The 20,096-nt window shown below is 41.7% G+C and overlaps 1 protein-coding gene across 1 annotated transcript in view; it reads right to left on the minus strand.

Annotated features, from left to right (window-relative positions):
* The window catches only part of LOC109913486 (pappalysin-1-like), a 277,630-nt gene that overhangs the window by 148,647 nt on the left and 108,887 nt on the right, over positions 1–20,096 (minus strand). The window contains exon 10 of the mRNA XM_048613637.1: positions 19,346–19,542. Coding sequence (XP_048469594.1) covers positions 19,346–19,542 — 197 coding nt within the window. The remainder of the gene's footprint in view (positions 1–19,345; positions 19,543–20,096) is intronic.

Genomic DNA, 20,096 nt, shown 5'->3' on the forward strand with positions numbered 1-20,096 from the left:
TAAGTTCTTACATTTCCCCACTGGTATTCAGCCACCCAGAAGCAGTGAATTCTTTTAGAACCAAACGTGCACGCTTTCTGGTTATGCGGTGACACAGTGGGAACTAATAAATTCCTCTTAAAGAGGACTGTCAAATCCAAGCCTTTTCTTGAGCCTTGTGCCTTTTATTAATCCAAATAACTTTATTTCACTTTCTGGGCGTACCATTACATTACAGGCACTTTCTCAGCTCTTGGAATAAGATGCCTGGGAGTCACGTGATTTGTATCTTGTAGCAAGGTGTGTGACTTAATGAGAGTCTCAATAAGCCTGTGTCAAATAGAACACAACACAGTCTGCAGCGAAACATAATCACTGCCTTGTACTGAAGGTGGGGTTGAATGGGGTCAATAATTGGATTTTAAACCATGGGGGTTCCTTTTCTTCTTTTGATGAAAAATGGGTGAATGCCTGTTTTTCTTCCGAATTAATGACCGCCTAATGAAATCAGATTCCCAGAAATCATATGTTAAAAAGTTGCATGTTCCCATGATTTCATTAGCAGATCATTTATTATTGCAGAGGAATAGTCGTTCTCCTAGTTTTCCTCAAATAAAGTATTTTATCCTGCTATTTTATATTTGCTAAAAGAGTTTGACTGTTTAAAAATGTGTGGAACACACAAGGAAGTGTTGAGAAACAAGAAGTTATCATAAATTACAAAAGCAAAGATTGAGTGATTTAGAATCATTGCCTGATTTCCAAGATATATTTAAATCTTCAAATCATCTCCATGTGTTTGTTATTTAAAACAAAAGGGTGCAAGAGTGATTTGGCATCGTTTTCAAAATTATTTTTTCCCCTTCAGTTTCTTTTCAAATTCATTTCTATATCTTAAAATCTATCATACATCTGTGGCACTGTTCTCAAAAATCATTCAACAAAATAAAAATTGTTTTTAAAATAAATTTTGTACATTTAAGAATGGTAACTTTGGGCTGTTTGGTTCCTAAAGCAGATAATGATTTATAAACGCTTTAACATTTTAAATCAGAATTTCTATCCAACACCTGTGAGTGATTCAACTTTAAATTAATGAAAATTACTTGGGAAAAATATTGTTGCATTGGACTATGGAGGTTAGTAAATCAAACAAAAATTGTATTCAAAAGCTTTTGGAACATCTCCGGAGTGTCAAAAATAACTGTTTTAACGTAACAGAAACATTTGCAATGGTGAACAATTTATGCCAGTGTAGTGACCAGTTTTATAGGTATGACCTGTATCTACAACAATTTTGATTTTAAACCATCACAGAATATTTCAGAGAATTGATTTGGGCTGAACATAATTTTTGCTTAAAATTCGCATAATCACTTGTGCTGACAACTCTGTATTTGGGAAGAATATTGCCAAAACATTGCTCTGTACAGTGAAGCATCCTGTTGATATGTTAAATTCCTTGGTTTGCATGCTGAATACCTGGACTCTGGGGTATTTGTGATAATCCTAGGGAGACTGGGTTGATCAGAATTCTATTTGTCGACAGATTTCTGTATTTATTGATTGTTTTGTTGTTAGTTATTTCTACTGTTTTCTACTAATACAACACGTTTTCTCAACGTTAGCCCTGTTTTCATTTGTTAGGTTGCCATCTTCTAGTAATTAACACTTGGAGTCTGTCAATATTTGCAGAGGATTCCTTCACAAACGTGTTTGAAAACCACTGAGTTAATCTTGTTTTGGGTGTTTGAGCTAAACACTTGACCTAGGCTGATTTTTAAGTGAAGTACTGAAGGAGTGCTGCCATGTTAGATGTTCTATCTTTGGGTGAGATGTAACGCAGAATATCTGTACTTTCTCGAGTGGGAATAAAAGGTCCTGTGCCACAATTTGAATTGCAGCAATGTATTCTTCTGAAATGAAAATGTAAAATATTGGAAACAGTCAACAGGACATCATCTGTGCAAAGGGAATGGGTTTTGGGGTTAGGCAGAAATGTGCAGTTGATGTTGCAATCATGTGATCTTATTGAATGTTGGAAGAAAAACAGAAGTTGCTGGAAAAGCTCAGCAGGTCTGACACATCTGTGAAGAAAAATCAGAGTTAATGTTTTGGGTCCGGTGACCCTTCCTCAGAAACAGATGACTGTATTGGTGCTGCCTCGTTCTCCCAGGGGGAGCATGAACAGTTCATCAACTTTACTAAACCTTTCACCCCCACCTCAAATTCATCTGGACCATCTCCGATACCTCTCTCTCCTTCTTTGACCTCTCCGTCTCCATCTCTGCTAATCGTCTCGGCACCAACATCTATTTCAAACCCACCGACTCCCATAGCTACCTTGGCTACACCACCTCTCACCCACCCTCCTACAAGAATGCAGTTCCTTACTCCCAATTCCTCCACCGCATCTGCTCCCAAGATGGAGCGTTCCACTCCTGGACATCCCAGATGTCCTCCTACTTCAAGCATAGCCCCCTCATTGATCGAAAATGCCCTCCAACACATCTCTTGCATTTCCCGCACTTCTGCCCTCAAAACCCCTCCCCCCAACCAAAATAAGGACAGAGTACCCTGGTCCTCATATACCATCCCACAAACGTCCGCATCCAACGCATCATCCTCTGCCACTTCCACCACCTACAATCCGACCCCACAACCAAAGAGATATTTCCCTCCCCACTCCAGTCTGCCTTTCATAGGGACTGCTCTCTCTGTGACTTTCTCGTCCATTCCACACCTCCCACTAACCCCAGCACACCCGGCACCTTTTCCTGGAACTGCAGGAGGTGCTACACCTGCCCCTACACCTCCCTTCTCAACTCCGTCTAAAGCCCCAAATAATCTTCCCAAATCTGACAGGGATTCACTTGTACATCCTCCATTCTGGTCTACTATATCTGTTGATCTCGATGTGGCCTCATTTACATTGGTGAGACCAAGCGCAGACTCAGTGACCGATTTGCAGAGCATCTGTACTCTGTACGTAATAGTCAACAACACCTTCTGGTTGCTAACCATTTTAACACCCGCTCCCACTCCCTGGGTGACATGCCCATCCTGGGCCTCCTCCAGTGCCACAACAACGCCACGTGCAAAATTGGGAGCTTACATCCCGAATTCACCAGTTTCAAAATCTCTCCACCCCCGGCTTCATCCCATGTCCAACCCTCCCCCTCATCCCCGCCTCCTTGACATGATGCAATCTGTCCATCTTCTTCCCCATCTATCTGCCCCACCCTTCCCACTGACCAATCTCCACTAGCCCCTACCTGTGTCCACCTATCACCATCCCACCTACCTTCCCCCAGTCTCATCCCCCTTCTCTCTATTTATTTCCAAGCTCCCTTCCCCCTCCCCAGTCCTGACAAAGGGTGTAAACCCAAAACCTCAACTTTCCTGCCCCTCTGATGCTGCCTGACCTGCTGTGCTTCTCCAGCTTCACACTGTATTGACTACTGGATATGTATGTTTGCAGAAACAGAGTTAACATTTAGAGTAAAACATTGCTTCCAGCGTCCACAGTGTGTTTGTTTTTAATTATGAGTTTTCGTGTAGTCCAGACCAGCAATACATTCCCAACAATTTCACTAAAACAGTTAATCTGTTCAACTGTCTTATGTTTATCTCTCACTTCATGCACATGTTTAAGTACCATATAATGTAAATTCTCTCTTTTGGTTGCCAATAGAGATCAGCTATCTCACTGTGGATTTAAAGCTATTTCCCAATGAGACATCATGCACCACACAGTCAGTTTCTTGGCCAAAGTAGAGCTCTGTGATGACTGATGTGTTGGACAAAATATGATAAACACCCCAGAGAGAGGGGCAGTTGAAGGTGAGAGGTCACATGATGCCACATAGCCTGCCAAAGTTGGCAATGCTATTCTGTAAACCGTCTGAAAGGAATCACCAGTGATCGAGCCATTGGCACTAAAAAGGCAGTCCCCGGGAGATGTTTAGGGAGATGGAGGTGGGTGATGTGATGTTGGTTTACAAGAACAAGGATGAAAATTCACCGCTTAAATTTGACAAGAAGATATAAGGTGAAAAGTGGAACATTTGAACAGTTTTTGGGAAATTGTCGGGGCATTAGACAACATAATGAAGAATCATGACAGTCCCAGTGAAACTGGGATTGCTTGTCACTCTATGTAAGGTGCTTTAGAACGTCCTAATGTCATTAAAAGTTGCTACATGAATGCAAGTGCTTTCTTTCCTCAAATTTTTCCAGCAGTTATCACATTCATATCAAATTACTTTGCCCACTACCAGAGTTAATGAAATCCCCATTAGTAGCTTTGTGCCGTACAGTCTAAAAAATGCTGTACTCCACGGAACATGGTTGTTTGAAGGAACATGCTTATTTTCTTTGAGTTGCAAATTTTGTTTATTATACTGACTGAAATAAATTATTTCGATGTTTTAGTTTTCTCTAAAGTCAGCAACGAGCTTTCTTTTTCAGGAGCCCACATTCTGCCTGGTGAAGCTTTACGCAGGGGGACTGTTGTCACACTGTTGGCACAGCCCATTCAAGGCACTATACGGAGCAATGTGTCTCAATCCTAAAACCCTATATTCTAATGTAAATTTGCCAGTGTGCTCCATTAATGGCCACCCAGGGTTGTCAGAGACCAAAGTAAACTGATTACAATTAGACACTATTCAGGTCCTAACTCTTTCATGTGAAAAATTATTTGATCAAAACAGCTCAGATTGGGAGCCCTTCACTTGTGATGGCAGACTACTTTGTTATGCATTAGTTAATGACAGCTGAGTAGCATGGGAAAGCAAGCTCTAAAAATACACAAATATCTTGCTAACTACTGCTGTTGTACTGCCGGGCCATCCTTAAAGATTTATTGTTGTCTGTAGCTGACAATAAATGAAAATTCAAATCGCAAGAGACATAAAAATTGAGTAATCAGGTTTTGTTAGTTGTTAATGCCTTGGAAACCACAAATGACTTCAAAGTCATTTATAAAATAAAGGGAGATACTTAAGGACTCTAAACCTGCAAACCCACATTTCCCTATCCAACGGTAATTTTTTTTCCAGATGCCACTTTCAGTTAACTGCCGCCTGATAATTGCCCTTGTTTACACTGATATTCTCTCCCTGACACCTCGGTAAGCAGGACCCAGCTTCAAGTGCAGAGCTGCTTTTAACATCTGTGATTCCACACATATGCAGGAGATGATTAAAACTAAAGTGTTCACTGTTTACAGACAGCCAAGAAGCAAACAAGTACAACCTCTTCCAGCCTCTGCCTGAACCCAACTCCTCTTCACTTTTTCAAAGGATTTTTCAGCTCTTCCCCTCAGTATTGGTACATTTTGTAAGATATCATGGAGTCTTACAGCATGGAACCAGACCCTTTGGTCCAACCTGTCCATGCCAATCAGATATCCTAAATTAATCTAGTCCCATTTGCCAGCATTTGGCCCATATCCCTCTAAACCCTTCCTATTCATGTACCCATTCAGATCCTTTTAAATGTTTCAGGATGGGTGCGGCTAGTCTGCATTGGTTGCCAGACAGCAACTTGGTCTCTGAGGAAACTATCAACATTACAATTTTCAACATAAAAAGAGAAATCCACTGAAAAGGCATCAGTTGTGTACCTCCTAAAGTTTGTCCGTTTGCAACTTAGGTATGATGGCAGCGTCAGTTTTCATTATTTGCCTCAAATGTATAACACCCCAACCGTATTTTGTAGAGGTAGGTGTTGGTGAATGGGCAAGGGCAGAGATGAAGGATGCTCTCTGAATCCTAAACTTACTTATCGGTGGTGGAGGAGTTGACACAGTGCTAAATGGGTTAAGATTGGTGTCTGCAGGTTCATGGATCCCACTTGTGAGAGTGGCAAACATAAATGGGGACCACACTGTCCATTCCATGCTAATAACTGAGTTCTCATTTGGAAAGACTCATTGTGGGCGGCTTGTGGGCAGTAATGCCAAAAAAAAAGGAATGCAACTGAGATGTTATGTATCACAATTACTTTAAGGCACAATCATGATTGTCAAAAGCAAGCAACTGGCTTTATGTGGAAACATGAAAATTGTACACAGCGAAGGCTCAAATTAAAATATCATAAATTTCTCTTTCATTCCCTTCAATCACTTTTATTGAGTATCATCCATCCTGTTTCCTCTTGAATTTGCTAACACCAATCATTTCCTCAAATGCTTCCATAAATTCACAGCCCTGTCCCTGAACTAAAGTAGTTGCTGGTCTCTTTGTTATGTTACAGAATGTAAGTGAGGCAAATATAGAATTGCAAATGCTTCAACACTTTGAGTATAAGCAGTTCCGTGATATAAACATGCCCATTAGAGCATTATTAATATAGTTGGCTAGCACACTCATAATTGCATCAATTGCTCTGGGAGCGCAGACAAATGCAAGTAAGAACTACGCACAATTCTCAACAGATGCATAGTTTTAAAATGTAGCTACTCTGTCTTATGATTTATTGTGAATGTGACATTTAAATTGTGCAGTTAAATGCTTTACTATCCCTTTTTTAAAGCAAAAGCTTTAATATTGTGTAAATTCAGCTAGGTTTTGCAAAAGCATTCTTAAAAATGTCTGCTCCAGATTGAATGCTTCATTGTTTATGAACCTGTGAATATTCTTGTCCTAGACGTGTCATTCATACTGTGAATTGTATAATGTAGTTTGTTGCATTCCGTTTCTTTTAAGATCTATTCTGGGTTATTGACTAAGGTAGACCATGTGATGTGATAGTTTGCCAAACAGATTTTGTGTCCATTTGTAGTCTATGTTGGGATACCTTACATCAACTGGAGTAAAGTGGTTGGTTTGCTACAGTTTGCCTAAGCAAGACGAGGTTAGGAGAGGTACAACCAACTGGGATATCCATATTTAGTCTCACAGACAAGTGAGATCTGCTGTAATGTTTGCCTTACAAACTTTCAGATTATCTTTTTGTGTGAAGTCTCTCATGGGTAAATAGCTGACCAACATGCACTGCCTAGATTCTTGCATTTTGGATTTGATTGGCATCATATCCACAAATATCTGCTTCCTCAACATCCAATGCTCAGAAGTAGTGTGTGCAGTCAAGAAGATGTACTCACTAAGGCTCCTTAGATAGCACTTTCCAAACCTGCAACTATGACTGTCTAGAAGGATATGGGAAGCAGATACTTTGGACCATCACCTGCAAGCGCCCCTTGAAGCCACACACTATCCCGACTTGGAAATGTATTACATTCCATCGGGGTTGCTGGGTCAAAATCCTGGAACTCTCTCCCAACCAGCATTGTGGGTGTACCTACACTAAATGGACTGCAGTGGTTCAAGAATGCAGATCATCATCACCTCCTTGAGGGCAACTAAGGATGGGCAATTAATGCTTGGCCAACCACCAAAAAAGCCACTTTCCGTGAATAAATAAAAAAAAAGACGGTCAAGATGGTTCGCTTTCCTCATTGGATGCCTTTAGGAAAAATGTGGAGAAAATTGTAAAGGTTTAGGTCGGGGAATCACTAAGATTTTTCCCTTCTCTGTCTGATCTATATCTCCAACTCTTACATTTTATCATCTTTGCTGCCTTAAATATAGTGTCAACAGCATAACAGTTAAATTCAAGCTAACAGCATGGCAGATAAATTGAAATGCCTTATAGTCTATAAAAACAAAACAGGACACTTAAAAAAAGACGATATAGAGTATTAATATGAAAAATAACAAAGAGCTGGCAGCAGATTTGAAGTAGTAATTCAATCTAGCAGTTCTGATGACATTTGTAAATTGTTTGAGCTTCACTCTTGAAGTTTATTGCATCATCAGGACAGTTCAAGTGAATTACCACCCTGTAACTTTCTGTCAGCCTTTTATTACCTGATGGATAGCATTTATTTGCCTCACAAGGGAAGCTGAAGCCACACTTCTGTCATAACATCACAACCATCTTTTATGAACAATTTTGGGAATAAAGTGTGTGAAGGGGAGGGATAATATGCAAAGTTGACAGGAGTAAGTGTTTGTCCCAATTTTTAAGATAATCTTGACTGTGAGTGTATTTCTCGTCCTCTTAAATAACTCAAGCTGCACTAATTTGTACAGGGAGCCTATTATTTCACCTCCTCTGACCACAGAATCACAGAAATTTCAAAATTATCGTTATGGTCCAAATTAATGTTTTTTTTTCAGAATGAATTTACATAGGTTTAGAGAAATGAATACAACTATTTCTCTCCAAACTGAGCATGTCAACCCAAGCTTGAACAATCATTCTGCTATTTAAGGAAGATGTATATTCTTTATTTATAAGGCATTCTAATCAGCTGGTCAAATTCACTTCAAAAATGTACACACAGTGATTTGCTTTCTTGTTTTGCAGCCCAGTGAATATCATCACATGGACAAATGAGGTCGTTTGGGTTAAACTGATTCTGATTTAATCTACTTTGCAACAAGAAATCTCCCATCATTTCCCAATGAATGAGACATGAAAATGACATACACAATGATCTGGGCATCTTTGAAAGTGGCAACACAAGTGGATAAGGTGGTCAAGAAGGCATACAGCACACTTGTCTTCGTTGGCAGGGACATCAAATTTAAAAGTTGACAAGTTGTGTTACAGCTGTACAAAACTTTAGTTCGGTCACATTTGGAATATTGTGTGCAGTTCTGGTTGCCACACTACCAGAGGGACGTGGATGCTTTGGAGAGGGTGCAGAGAAGGTTTACTGGGTTGTTGCCTGGTTTGGAGGGTTTTACTTATGAGGAGAGGTTGGATAAAATTGGATTGTTTTCACTAGAAGGACGGAGCCTGAGTTTGGAGGGGGTCGGGGGGGAAGGTGGTGGGATCTGATAGAGGTCTACAAAATTATATAAAGCCAGATAGGGTGGATAGTCAGAGGTGTAAGACAGCACAGGTTCAAGGTGACGGGGGAAATTTTAGGGGAGAAGCGCAGAGAAAACATTTCACAGAGAGTGGTGGGTGCCTGGAACACACTGCCAGTGGAGGTGGTGGAAACAGACACGTTAGCGACCTTTGGGGTGTATCTTGATAGACACATGAATGGAAGGTGAACAGAGGGATAGAAACCATGTATGAGCAATAAGTAGTGGAACTAAATAAGGAGTAGGAATCAGCGCAGGCTTGGTGGGCCGAAGGGCCTGTTCTTGTGCTGTATTGGATTGTAAAATGTGAGGCGAGGCAGTGAGATGTTACCAGGTGAAGAAAAGACATGAATAATTATTGTTGAATCTTACAATGGTGAATGAATTTTGAGGGCGTAATGGCCAGGAATATAAAATCTGTAATCAGCATGCAGCTTCTGTCAACGTTCCAAACTCGACAGTGACTGTGCAACCACACGCTTGCCATGCTCCAGCTGGAGTTGAACATGGTCGTGTTTTCCCAACGGCTTGGTGTGAAAAATGGGCTTCAAGGCATCAAACTGAGCGATGTGGATCAGGAGGATCCCAGGTTTGACCTTTGACCTCTGCTGAGTTGGGTGAATTGGGAACAAAACCTCAGTTGAGAAAACCAAAGGAAGCAGTAACATGGAAAAAAAAATGCATGGCAAGTCCCACTGAGGTCTTTCGTGTATCTCCCTCAAGACAGATTAATCATAACACTGGCCAAACTGTGAGCAATCTGGCTTCTTACTGTGTCAAGACAGGGAACGAACTGGTGTGAGTGGGTGGAGATGTAATGAGTAGAGAAAAGATGTAATTTAGAAACAAATAAAAGGTCCAGCAAATAAAAAAGGTTTATGCAATAAACTGAATACATCTTGACTGCATGGAATAGTAAAATTTCAGTAATGTTGAATCATAAACTGGTGTTTTACACCTCTCTTTATTTATAATTCCATTGAAGTCACGATCGCACAGTCAAAATTTATCCAAGAAAGTCCATCGGTAGGTTTTGTGGATTCTAGTGATTTTTTGTTTGGCTCTTTGAACATTTGTTGTAACTAGACTGGAACAAGATTTAATAAATGGTAGGGTTAAGGGTTAAAGCTGCTCCAGTTAAAAGAATTTCAGCAAAACAAAGGGCAGATTATCTGTCATCTTGCCACTACAGAAGTGGCCCTCACGCAAGCATCACATAAGGGCACTTGAGGTGGCCAACACAGAATGTTTTTTTTAAAACCAGGATGTTGAAGCTGAGCAGCGGTTCTTACACCAATGTGTCATTCATTGGTTTCCTGAAACGTGTGTGGGACTAATTCCAGCCCTCAACTATAGGTATTAGTAAGCCTCTCCAATTGGATTCTTCGTAAACAGCAGACTACCTGGCAGATGATCAGTTTCGACATTGGGGAATTGTACTGAAAGGATAACAAACCAGGAAAGGGCTTTTCTTTTCCTTTTGACTAATGACCATTATTTAGCACTCTTTCTGCATGTTTTGCTCTGCATTACAGATCAGCTACAAGTGAAAGGATTATTTAACTAGGATCCAAATGTAACAGTAATGAGAATTTTAGATGGATTTACTTAATATTTTCCTATTTCACAGTATGGCTTTTAAAATCTGTGCCAGGATACAAATGGTCTGTGACCAAAGGAAATTGATATATACACTTCCAAATGGGATTTGGTATCAATTAAATAATATCTAAATTGTTTAATGTTAGACAGCTTAATATTTAACAAATTCCACTGCCTTTTTTTTCAATTTGAGGTTTTTTTTTTCCAATCTAATATAGGCCATATTTTGCTGTTGCCCTGTAGTACAACTAATGTAAATAGGAGAGCTGTGATTGATATGACTTGTCAAATGGATACCAAATGGGGACAAGTCCTCTATAATGTAGAATGCTGAGACATTTGGAAATGGTGTTCATGTGCCCAAAGCATTCCTCTTCCAAATTTCATCACTCATTGAAATACAGAAGCACACAGCTCTGCCACTTTGATCCTTTTAGTTCACAACCCTTCCACAGACATAACATTGTTACCATTCATACCAAGCAGGTGGGGATCTTTTGTATATTAGTTTTCCATTGAGCCACTATCGTATGATGCTATTCCCCATCCTAAGGACAACTGAAGTAACATGATGCTCTTATTTACAAAGCGAAGGAAAGTGCTACTGAGGTCAACAGGCAAGTGAGACAGATTTGTATGATCAGTATTAGTTTCTAGATCCTCCAAGTTTGGAAGATCAAAAACTATTGCATCACACAGGACCCCCCAAATGAACCAATTTGAACAAGCAAGGGAAAATCACTGTTGCTTTCTCCAATGGAGTATATTGTGAAGTAGGTCTACATTCTTGTTGCTCTTTTGACAACTGCATCAATTGAAACAGCAACTAATTGAGTGACCGTGTGGTAATTACGCTGAAAACATAATTACTTCTGCAGCTACTTATGTTCTTAATTCTTAATAACATAACAGGTTACCCACAATGATAGTGTTTCAAATATACTAAGTAGGTCATTCATGTGAAAACCCAAAGAAAATACAGGGTCCCACCTCAAGCCGCACCTCCATCTCCTACCGACCAACCTCATCCCGCCCCCTTGACCTGTCCGTCCTCCCTGGACTGACCTATCCCCTTCCTAACTCCCTACCTACACTCACCTTTACTGGCTCCATCCCCGCCTCTTCGACCTGTTTGTTTCCTCTCCACCTATCCTCTCCTCTATCCCTCTTCTATCCGCCTCCCACTCTCTCCCTATTTATTTCAAAACCCCCTTTCCCTCCCCCTTTTCTGATGAAGGGTCTAGGCCCGAAACGTCAGCCTCTCTGCTCCTATGATGCTGCTTGGCCTGCTGTGTTCATCCAGCCCTGCACCTTGTTGTCTCGAAAATACAGGGTTTCAGGTAAATGCAAAATGGGTTCCATTCACACAAATATTTCATTCACAGCCACTTGGGAGATGAAATATGAAAGTGGGTATCCAGATGAGAGCAAAAGCAAAAGGTGTGAGACCATAACCTTGCTCTCAAACAAATATTTCACAATAAGGTGTTATGATTTTTGTTCATTATATAACGATAAGTCATATTTTGAGCAAAGCCAAATTTGAAAAATTGCTTTGTAATGCAATGCCAGTAGATCTTTCGGGATTAGAGGTTAGGATGGGGGGGTGACTGGAATGTTGCTGTTTGAAGGAAAAATTTTACCTCAACCACTTGTAATGTCAGTTTAGACTTGGAGCTTAGGGTCAGGACTGTGTCTTGTATTTAAAGCTACCATAACTCAGAAGCAATCATCTCACAACCTAAATCAGATTGATTGGGGAGGAGGGTGGGATCGGGAACCCTACAGATATAATGCATACCAATCATTTGTTTCAATTGTTCTAATATCCTCTATAAATAGTGGCTTGGCCCTTGTGGTGCAGTAGTAGTGGCCCTACCTCTGGGCCAGGAGGCCTTAGTTAAAGTCCCCTTTTTTTCTATTCATTTGAATGATGTGGGCATCGCTGGCTGGGCCAACAATTCTTGCCCATCCCTAGTTGCCCTTGAGAAGGTGGTGATGAGCTACCTTCTTGAACCAGTGCAGTCCACCTGCTGTAGTTTGACCCACAATGACCTTTGGGAGGGAATTCCAAGATTTTGACCCAGTGACAGTGAAGGAACTGCGATATATTTCCAAGTCAGGATGGTGAGTGGCTTGCAGGGAAACTTGAAGGTGGTGGTGTTCCCATATGTCTGCTGCCCTTGTCCTGTTTTTGATGGAAGTGGCCGTGGGTTTGGAAACTGGGATTTTTGGCGAATTTCTGCAGTGCATCTTGTAGATAGTACTGGGCATCAGTGGTGGAGGGAGTGAATGCTTGTGGATGTAGTGCCAATTAAGTGGGTTGCTTTGTCCTGGATGGTGTCAAGTTTCTTGAGTGTTGTTGGGGTTGCACTCATCCAGGCAAGTGGGGAGTATTCCATCACACTCCTGACTTGTGCCTTGTAGATGGTGGGCAGGCTTTGAGCAGTCAGGAGGTGAGTTACTTGCCGCAGTATTCCTGGCTACTGACCTGGTCTTGTAGCCACTGCGTTTATGTGGTGAGTCCAGTTGAGTTTCTGGTCAATGATAACCCCCAGGATGTTGATAGTGGGAGATTCAGTGATGGTAACACCATTGAATATCAAGGGGTGTTGGTTAGATTGTCTTTCCTTGGCGATGGTCATAGCCCGGCATTTGTGTGGCACGAATGTTACTTGTCACTTGTCAGCCCAAGCCTGGATATTGTCCAGATCTTGTTGCATTTGAACACAGACTGCTTCAGTATCTGCGGAGTCATAAATGGTGCTGAACATTGTGCAATCATCGGCGAGCATCCTCACTTCTGACCTTATCATGGAAGGAAGGTCATTGATGAAGCAGCTGAAGATGGTTGGGCTGAGGACACTATCCTGAGGAACGCCTGCAGAAATGTCCGGAAGCTGAGGTGATTGACCTCCACCAACCACAACCATCATCCTATGTGTCAGGTATGACTCCAACCACCGGAGAGTTTGCCCTTGATACCCACTCATTCCAGTTTTGCTAGGGCTCCTTGATGTCACACTCAAGTCGAATGCAGCCTTGATGCCAAAGGCTGTCACTCTCACCTCATCTCTGGAATTTAGCTCTTTTGTCCATGTTTGAACCAAGGCTGTAATGAGGTCAGGAGCTGAGTAGCCTTGGCAGAACCAAACTGGGCGTCACTGAGCAGGTTATTGCTGAGCAGGTGCTGCTTGATAGCACTTTGATGACACCTTCCATCACTTTACTGATGATCGAGAGTAGACAGATGGGGCGGTAATTGGCCGGGTTGGATTTGTCCTGCTTTTTGTGTACGGACATACTTGGGCAATTTTCCACATTGTCGGGTAGATGCCAGTGTTGTAACTGCACTGGAACAGGTTGGCTAAGGGAGCGGCAAGTTCTGGAGCATAAGTCTTCAGTACAGTTGCCGGAATGATGTCAGAGCCTGTAGTCTTTGCAGCATCCAGTGACTCCAACTGTTTCTTGATATCACGTGGAGTGGAGTGAATCGAATTGGCTGAAGACTGGTATCTGTAATGTTGGGGACCACTGGAGGAGGCTGAGATGGATCATGCACTTGGCACTTCTGGCTGAAGATTTCTGCGAAATGCTTCAGCCTTATCACTTGCACTGATGTGCTGGGCTCTTCCATCGTTGAGGATGGGGATATTTGTGGAGCCTCCTCCTCCAGTGAGTTGTTTAATTGTCCACCACCATTCATGACTGGATCTGGCAGGACTGCAGAGCTTAGATCTGATCTGTTGGTTGTGGGACCACTTAGCTCTGTCTATCACTTGCTGCTTTCGCTGTTTGGCGTGCAAGTAGTCCTGTTTGGTGGCTTCACCAGGTTGACACCTCATCTTCAGGTATGCCTGGTGCTGCTCCTGGCATGCCCTCCTGCACTCTCCGTTGAACCAGGGTTGATTCCCTGGCTTGATGGTAATGGTTGAGTGGGGGATATGCTGGGCCATGAGGTTACAGATTGTGCTGGAGTACAAAACTGCTGCAGTTGATGGCCGACAGTGTCTCATGGATACCCAGTCTTGAGTTGCTAGATCTGTGCGAAGTCTGTCCCATTTAGCATGGTGATAGTGCCACACAACACGATGGAGGTTGTTCTCAATGTGAAGGCAGGACTTTGTCTCCACTAGGACTGTACGGTGGTCACTCTTACAGATACTGTCATAGACAGATGCAACCGCAGCTGGCAGATTGCTAAGGATGAGGCCAAGTATGTTTTTCCCTCTTGTTGATTCCCTCACCAGCTGCCACAGACCCAGTCTAGCAGCTATATCCGTTAGGACCTGACCAGCTCGTTCCATAGTACTGCTGCCGAGACATTGAAATCCCCCGCCCAGAGTACATTTTGTGCCCTTGCCATCCTGAGTGCTTCCAGTGTTGTTCAGCATGGAGGAGTACTGATTCATCAGCCTGAGGGAGGATGCTATGTGGTAATCAGCAGGAGGTTTCCTTGCCCATGTTTAACCTGAAGCCGTGAGACTTCATGGGGTCTGGATTCAATGCTAAGGACTCCAAGAGCAACATCCTCCTGACTGTAGACCATTGTGCCGACACCTCTTTTGGGTCTGTCCTGTCGATGGGACAGGACATATCCAGGGATGGTGATGGTGGTGTCTGCAATGTATGATTCTGTGAATATGACTATGTCAGGCAGTTGCTTGACTAGTCTGCGAGACAGCTCTCCATGCTAGCCCCCAGATGTTAGCGAGGAGGACTTTGCAGGCTCGACAGGGCTGTTTCTGCTGTTGTCTTTTCCGGTGCCTACATCGATGCCAGCTGATCCGTCCAGTTTTATTTCTTGGACACTTTGTAGAGATTGGTACAACTGAGTGGCTTGTTTGGCCACTTCAGAGGGCAATTGAGAGTCAACCGCATTGCTGTGGGTCTGGAGTCACATGTAGGCCAGACCAGGTGAGGGTAGCGGATTTCCTCCCTTGAAGGACATTAGTGAACCTGATGGATTTCTCCGACAATCGGCAATGATTTCAAGGTGATCAGTACAATCTTAATTCCAGACATTTTTTTATTGAATTTGAATTCCACCATCTGCCGTGGTGAGATTCAAACACGGGTCCCCAAAATGTTAGCTGGGTTTCTGGGTTAATAGTCGCACGATAATAACACTAGATCATCGCCTACCCTTGTCTTTCTGCCCTGGAGACGTGCTATAACACCCTTGATTAGATTGACTGAAAATATTTATGAACTCTTTTGAAGTGCGTAAATTATTATTTCGTATGGGATCATTTCAATCTGGAGTCCCACTATCAGCAGAGGAGAGACTTTCATTCTGCCAGTGAGCACTGGATATAACACCCAGTAACAGGCAAAGATGAGCAATATTCTGACTGGCTACGGCACCATATGCAGTCACCCTAATTCTCCCACTGCCTCGACTCCACCTCCACAATCAATGACATTTTAAATGATAACAACGACTTAGACATGCACGGTGCACAGCAACAAACCATGGCCATTCCTGAAAAGCCAATGGGACTACGGTATGTCTTAAATCTATCTTACCAGTCAAAACATGTATGCGACAGTATAGTCATGAATTTCCGGTTCAGTCTTACAAGCAAATGCCAAAAAATGATTGTGATGGAAATAATCTGTACCCACTTATACCATCAAAAATTCTCCCTGTGGGGCAAGCAACGCCATATGGAGTATGCTCCAGTTAAAATGCATCTTTTTTAATGGGAACATTTACTTCAAAAGGAATTTGCTCAAGCACAATTAATTTCCCTGAGACCTTGGAGTGTTTGCTTAATGGGAACAACTGGATACAGGGAACATTTTGCTCACTATGGCAGTGTACCCATTAACGTTCTAAGTCAGAGATTTGAAGTATGCATTTCATTCCTTTCATTGAATATAGGAACAATTGAAAATAATTTAAAGAGTTGCACTACCTGCCTAGACTCTTATTCAATTTAACTAGCTTGAGACGTTTTCACAAAATCTGTCTAGTGTTATCATCTGAACAAAGTCACCGCATCAATATTCAGTAGACAGGGACTGGTCTACTCCACAAGCTGATGGTAGGTGTGCATTGGCAAGACATTAAATCTATAGAAACATCAAAATAATCACTAACTAGATAAGTCTTCCTTTTGTTTCATCACTCACTGTTTGCTGCCTCCGGAGACAGAGTTATACAATGAATAGAGATTGGTGTTCAAAATCGTTAAGTCTGCATTTTATTCTGTTTACATCTCATAAAATATTTCAGTATTGTGTTTGTATCATGCACACCTTCAGTTCTATTTCTTCTGAGCTTCTAACTGTCCTCACTAAACGTCTTCACGATCAGCAAAAGTGTCTTTCAAACAGTAGACCTTGAAGGTTAAATTAATGGTGTCCATAAATCTGCACAATAGGGAGGTATGCTTGAAGAGCTACAAGAAGCTAAAGTGTCATCTCAATACCTCTGAGGTTCTTTGGTTTCTAGAAACATAGGAACAGGAGTAGCCATTCATCCCCTGGAGCCTGGACCACCATTTGATTCCATCATGGCTGATCTGCGGCCTAACTCCATATACCTATCTTTAGCCAATATTTCTTCATCTCTTTGCCTAACAAAAATGCATCTCTTTCCGATTTAAAACCACTGGCAACCACTGGAAGAGATGTCCAAACATCTACCACCCTTTGCATGTAGAAGTGCTTCCTTACTGCTCTCCTGAATGGTTTGGCTATAATTCTCAGACTATACCCCTAGTTCTGGAATTGCCAACCAGTTGAAATAGTTTTTCTTTGTCTATCATTTGTCTTTTCCTATTAATATCTTGAAGACTCCAATCAGATCACCATTTAACCTTCTAAATTCCAAAGAAAACAGGCTGGATTTTTATAATCTCTCCCCATAACTTAAACCCTGAAGTTCTGGTATCATTCTTGTAAGCCTACATTGTACTTCCTCCAAGTCCAACATATCATTCCTAATGCATGGTGCCCAGATCTGCTCACAGTACTCCAAGTGGAGTTTAACCAGGCTGTGATCAGCACTCTAATTTCAATGATTCTTCGATTCCAAAGATTTTGCGTAAACAACCCTTCTAATAAATGCCAAATCTAGTTACAAACAAAAGCAGAAGGTGTAACACTTGCTCTTTCACCTCCTCCCTCTTTGCTGTCGAAGGCCCCAAACACACTTTCCAGGTGAAGTTGCAATTTACTTACATTTTTTTTAATCTATTCCACTACATTTGCCAGACACAACGCAATCTCCTTTACACTGGTTAGACGAAACACAGACTGGGAACACCTCCTTTCTGTCCACAAGACTGATCCTCATCTTCCAGTTGCTTGCCCCTAAGTTAACATTTCTGGGCCTGCTATAATATTCCAATGAATCAACTAAACAATCTCAAACTGAAGGCACAATACTCCAATTGCCACTTTGGCACTTTATAGCCTTTAGACTCAACATAGTGTTCAACAACTTCAAAACATGGCCTCTGTCCTCCATTTTGATTTCAAAACCACTTTCTCCATCCCGACATGGAACAATACTGCCCTTCCTTTACTGTAGCTGGTTGAAAACCCCTGGAAGTCCTTTGCTACCAGCACTGTGGGTGTACCTACACTACATATACGGCAGCAGTTTGAGCAGGTTCCTTACTATGATGTTTTTTTGAGGCCAGCTAGAGTTTTTTTTTAAATTCTGCCACAGTGGGATTTGAACCCAGGTCCCCAGAACATTCCTGGGTCTCTGAATTAACAGTCCAGCAACGATACCACTAGGCCATCACTGTCCCCAGCCCAGGCACATTTGCACTGTAGATCCCAACAATTTAAAGATATATGTTAAAAATTGCATTTACTCAATGATTAGATATTCCCTACTTGTCATTAAATTTGCACCAAGTTGAATTTCACGATATTCACCCAAACTAATGATGAATCCTGTCACAACTTAGCCACGTTTCAATTGGAATTAGTGCATCATTCAAGTATTTGACTATGGAAAGACCTTTCTGGTGTCAATAATTTTATGGGTCCATGCCAAGACATATATAAATCGGTGCAGAGTGTTGGCGAGGGTGAGAAATAAGAAGTTAAGCCAGCCCATGGGGTCTTTGGTTCTTTTGGGTGCACAATTAACTGCCACTTAAATGCCTCATTGTGCCTCTGCCACAATTCTGCACCTCGAGAGGAAATGTGGGCAACCTAGCCATTTTGACAGCTGCCATCGGGCAGGATAAGAACCATTGCCTTTGGTAGAGCTCCTGTGCCCACTGATGACAGCCCCTTTATGGGTCCCAAAACCCCCCACCCTGTCCCTCTCTAACACAACGCCCCCACTCTGAAGCTGGGATTTTCAGGTCAGATTGCTCAACAGCCCTCTAGGGCAGAATATCTTGTCTCTGAGAAGTGGAAGTCTCACTTGTGATTAAGTAAAACTGCTCATTGTGTAATGCCAATATGAAACAGCCAGATTTCATGTCAGAAAAGTGCAAATTGTATTTATAGATCATGGGCTGGAGAGTGGAGAACAGACTATGTAGCCATAAATCCACCCCATTTCTTTGCTCATGATGGGTGCATATGCATCTCAACAAATATTGGAATTCAGAAATGAAAATGTACATATGTGGCTTTGTTGTATTATGTTCCATCTACAATTTTGTTTCAGATAGTCTCAGAATGGGATTGCACATGTTTAATGTGTTTGTAAGGCAGCCTTTTCTCAGCTCTTTGAGTGAAAGCATGAGACCATGTGACATGAACCAAGTCAGTGTCTACATAAAAAGAGTTAAGTGACCTGATGAATGCATGGAGCATTTGATCCATTGTAATCAACAGTGATTACTTCGAGGCAATATTCACCAAATGCAAGTGCACAGTTTTGACATTTTCTTTACCTTTGTTGCAGCGGGGTGACCAATTATCACCCATCCAGGACAGGACTGATCGTCATGGTGTGAAACAGTGACGTTACTGGCCCACTGATCCATAAAACCATTGGGTGTGTAGAGACCACAATCCCGTACGCTTGTCATTTTCTCAAAGTCTTCGCAAACACCATCGCCATCATGAAAATAACACCGGCTTGGTTCATCTGCAGAGAAAAAGACCCAAAAGGAGCACAGGTCAATAAAATCAAGAATCCTATGAATTCATTTACCTTAGTCCCTGCTGTTTTATATACTCCTTTTGTTTTGAGCTTTTTCTTCAGACCATGAAGAACTTGTTTCCTTTTTGCAAAAATCTATAAATCTGATCGATAAAAAACTGCTGTGAAAGGATGTTATGAAACCATTTCTGGAAAGTAAAAATCGCAATTAAACCTTGAAATAATGCAAACAAGCTGCCAAAAATCCTTCACAAAAACAAATTGCCTGCCTATTCACTTTTAGTCGTGCCTCTGAACCTGCAAACTAGATGCTCAAGATCATAGGTCCAAAAATTGGGGAAAAAATAGCTAAAATCAGGGCCAAGTCATTTCGTTGTATGGATCACCATAAATGTTCAGATAATATTGTAGCACTTGGTGGAAAAAAGTCTTTTAATATATTTAAGGCAGACGAAGATAGATTCTTGCTAAACAAGATCTTGAAAAGCTATTGAGGAAGGCAGACATTTGGAATAATCCAATCAGCCATGATCTGATTG

The sequence above is a fragment of the Rhincodon typus genome, chromosome 28 (genome assembly GCF_021869965.1).
Source record: "Rhincodon typus isolate 14 chromosome 28, sRhiTyp1.1, whole genome shotgun sequence".
Taxonomy (NCBI): domain Eukaryota; kingdom Metazoa; phylum Chordata; class Chondrichthyes; order Orectolobiformes; family Rhincodontidae; genus Rhincodon; species Rhincodon typus.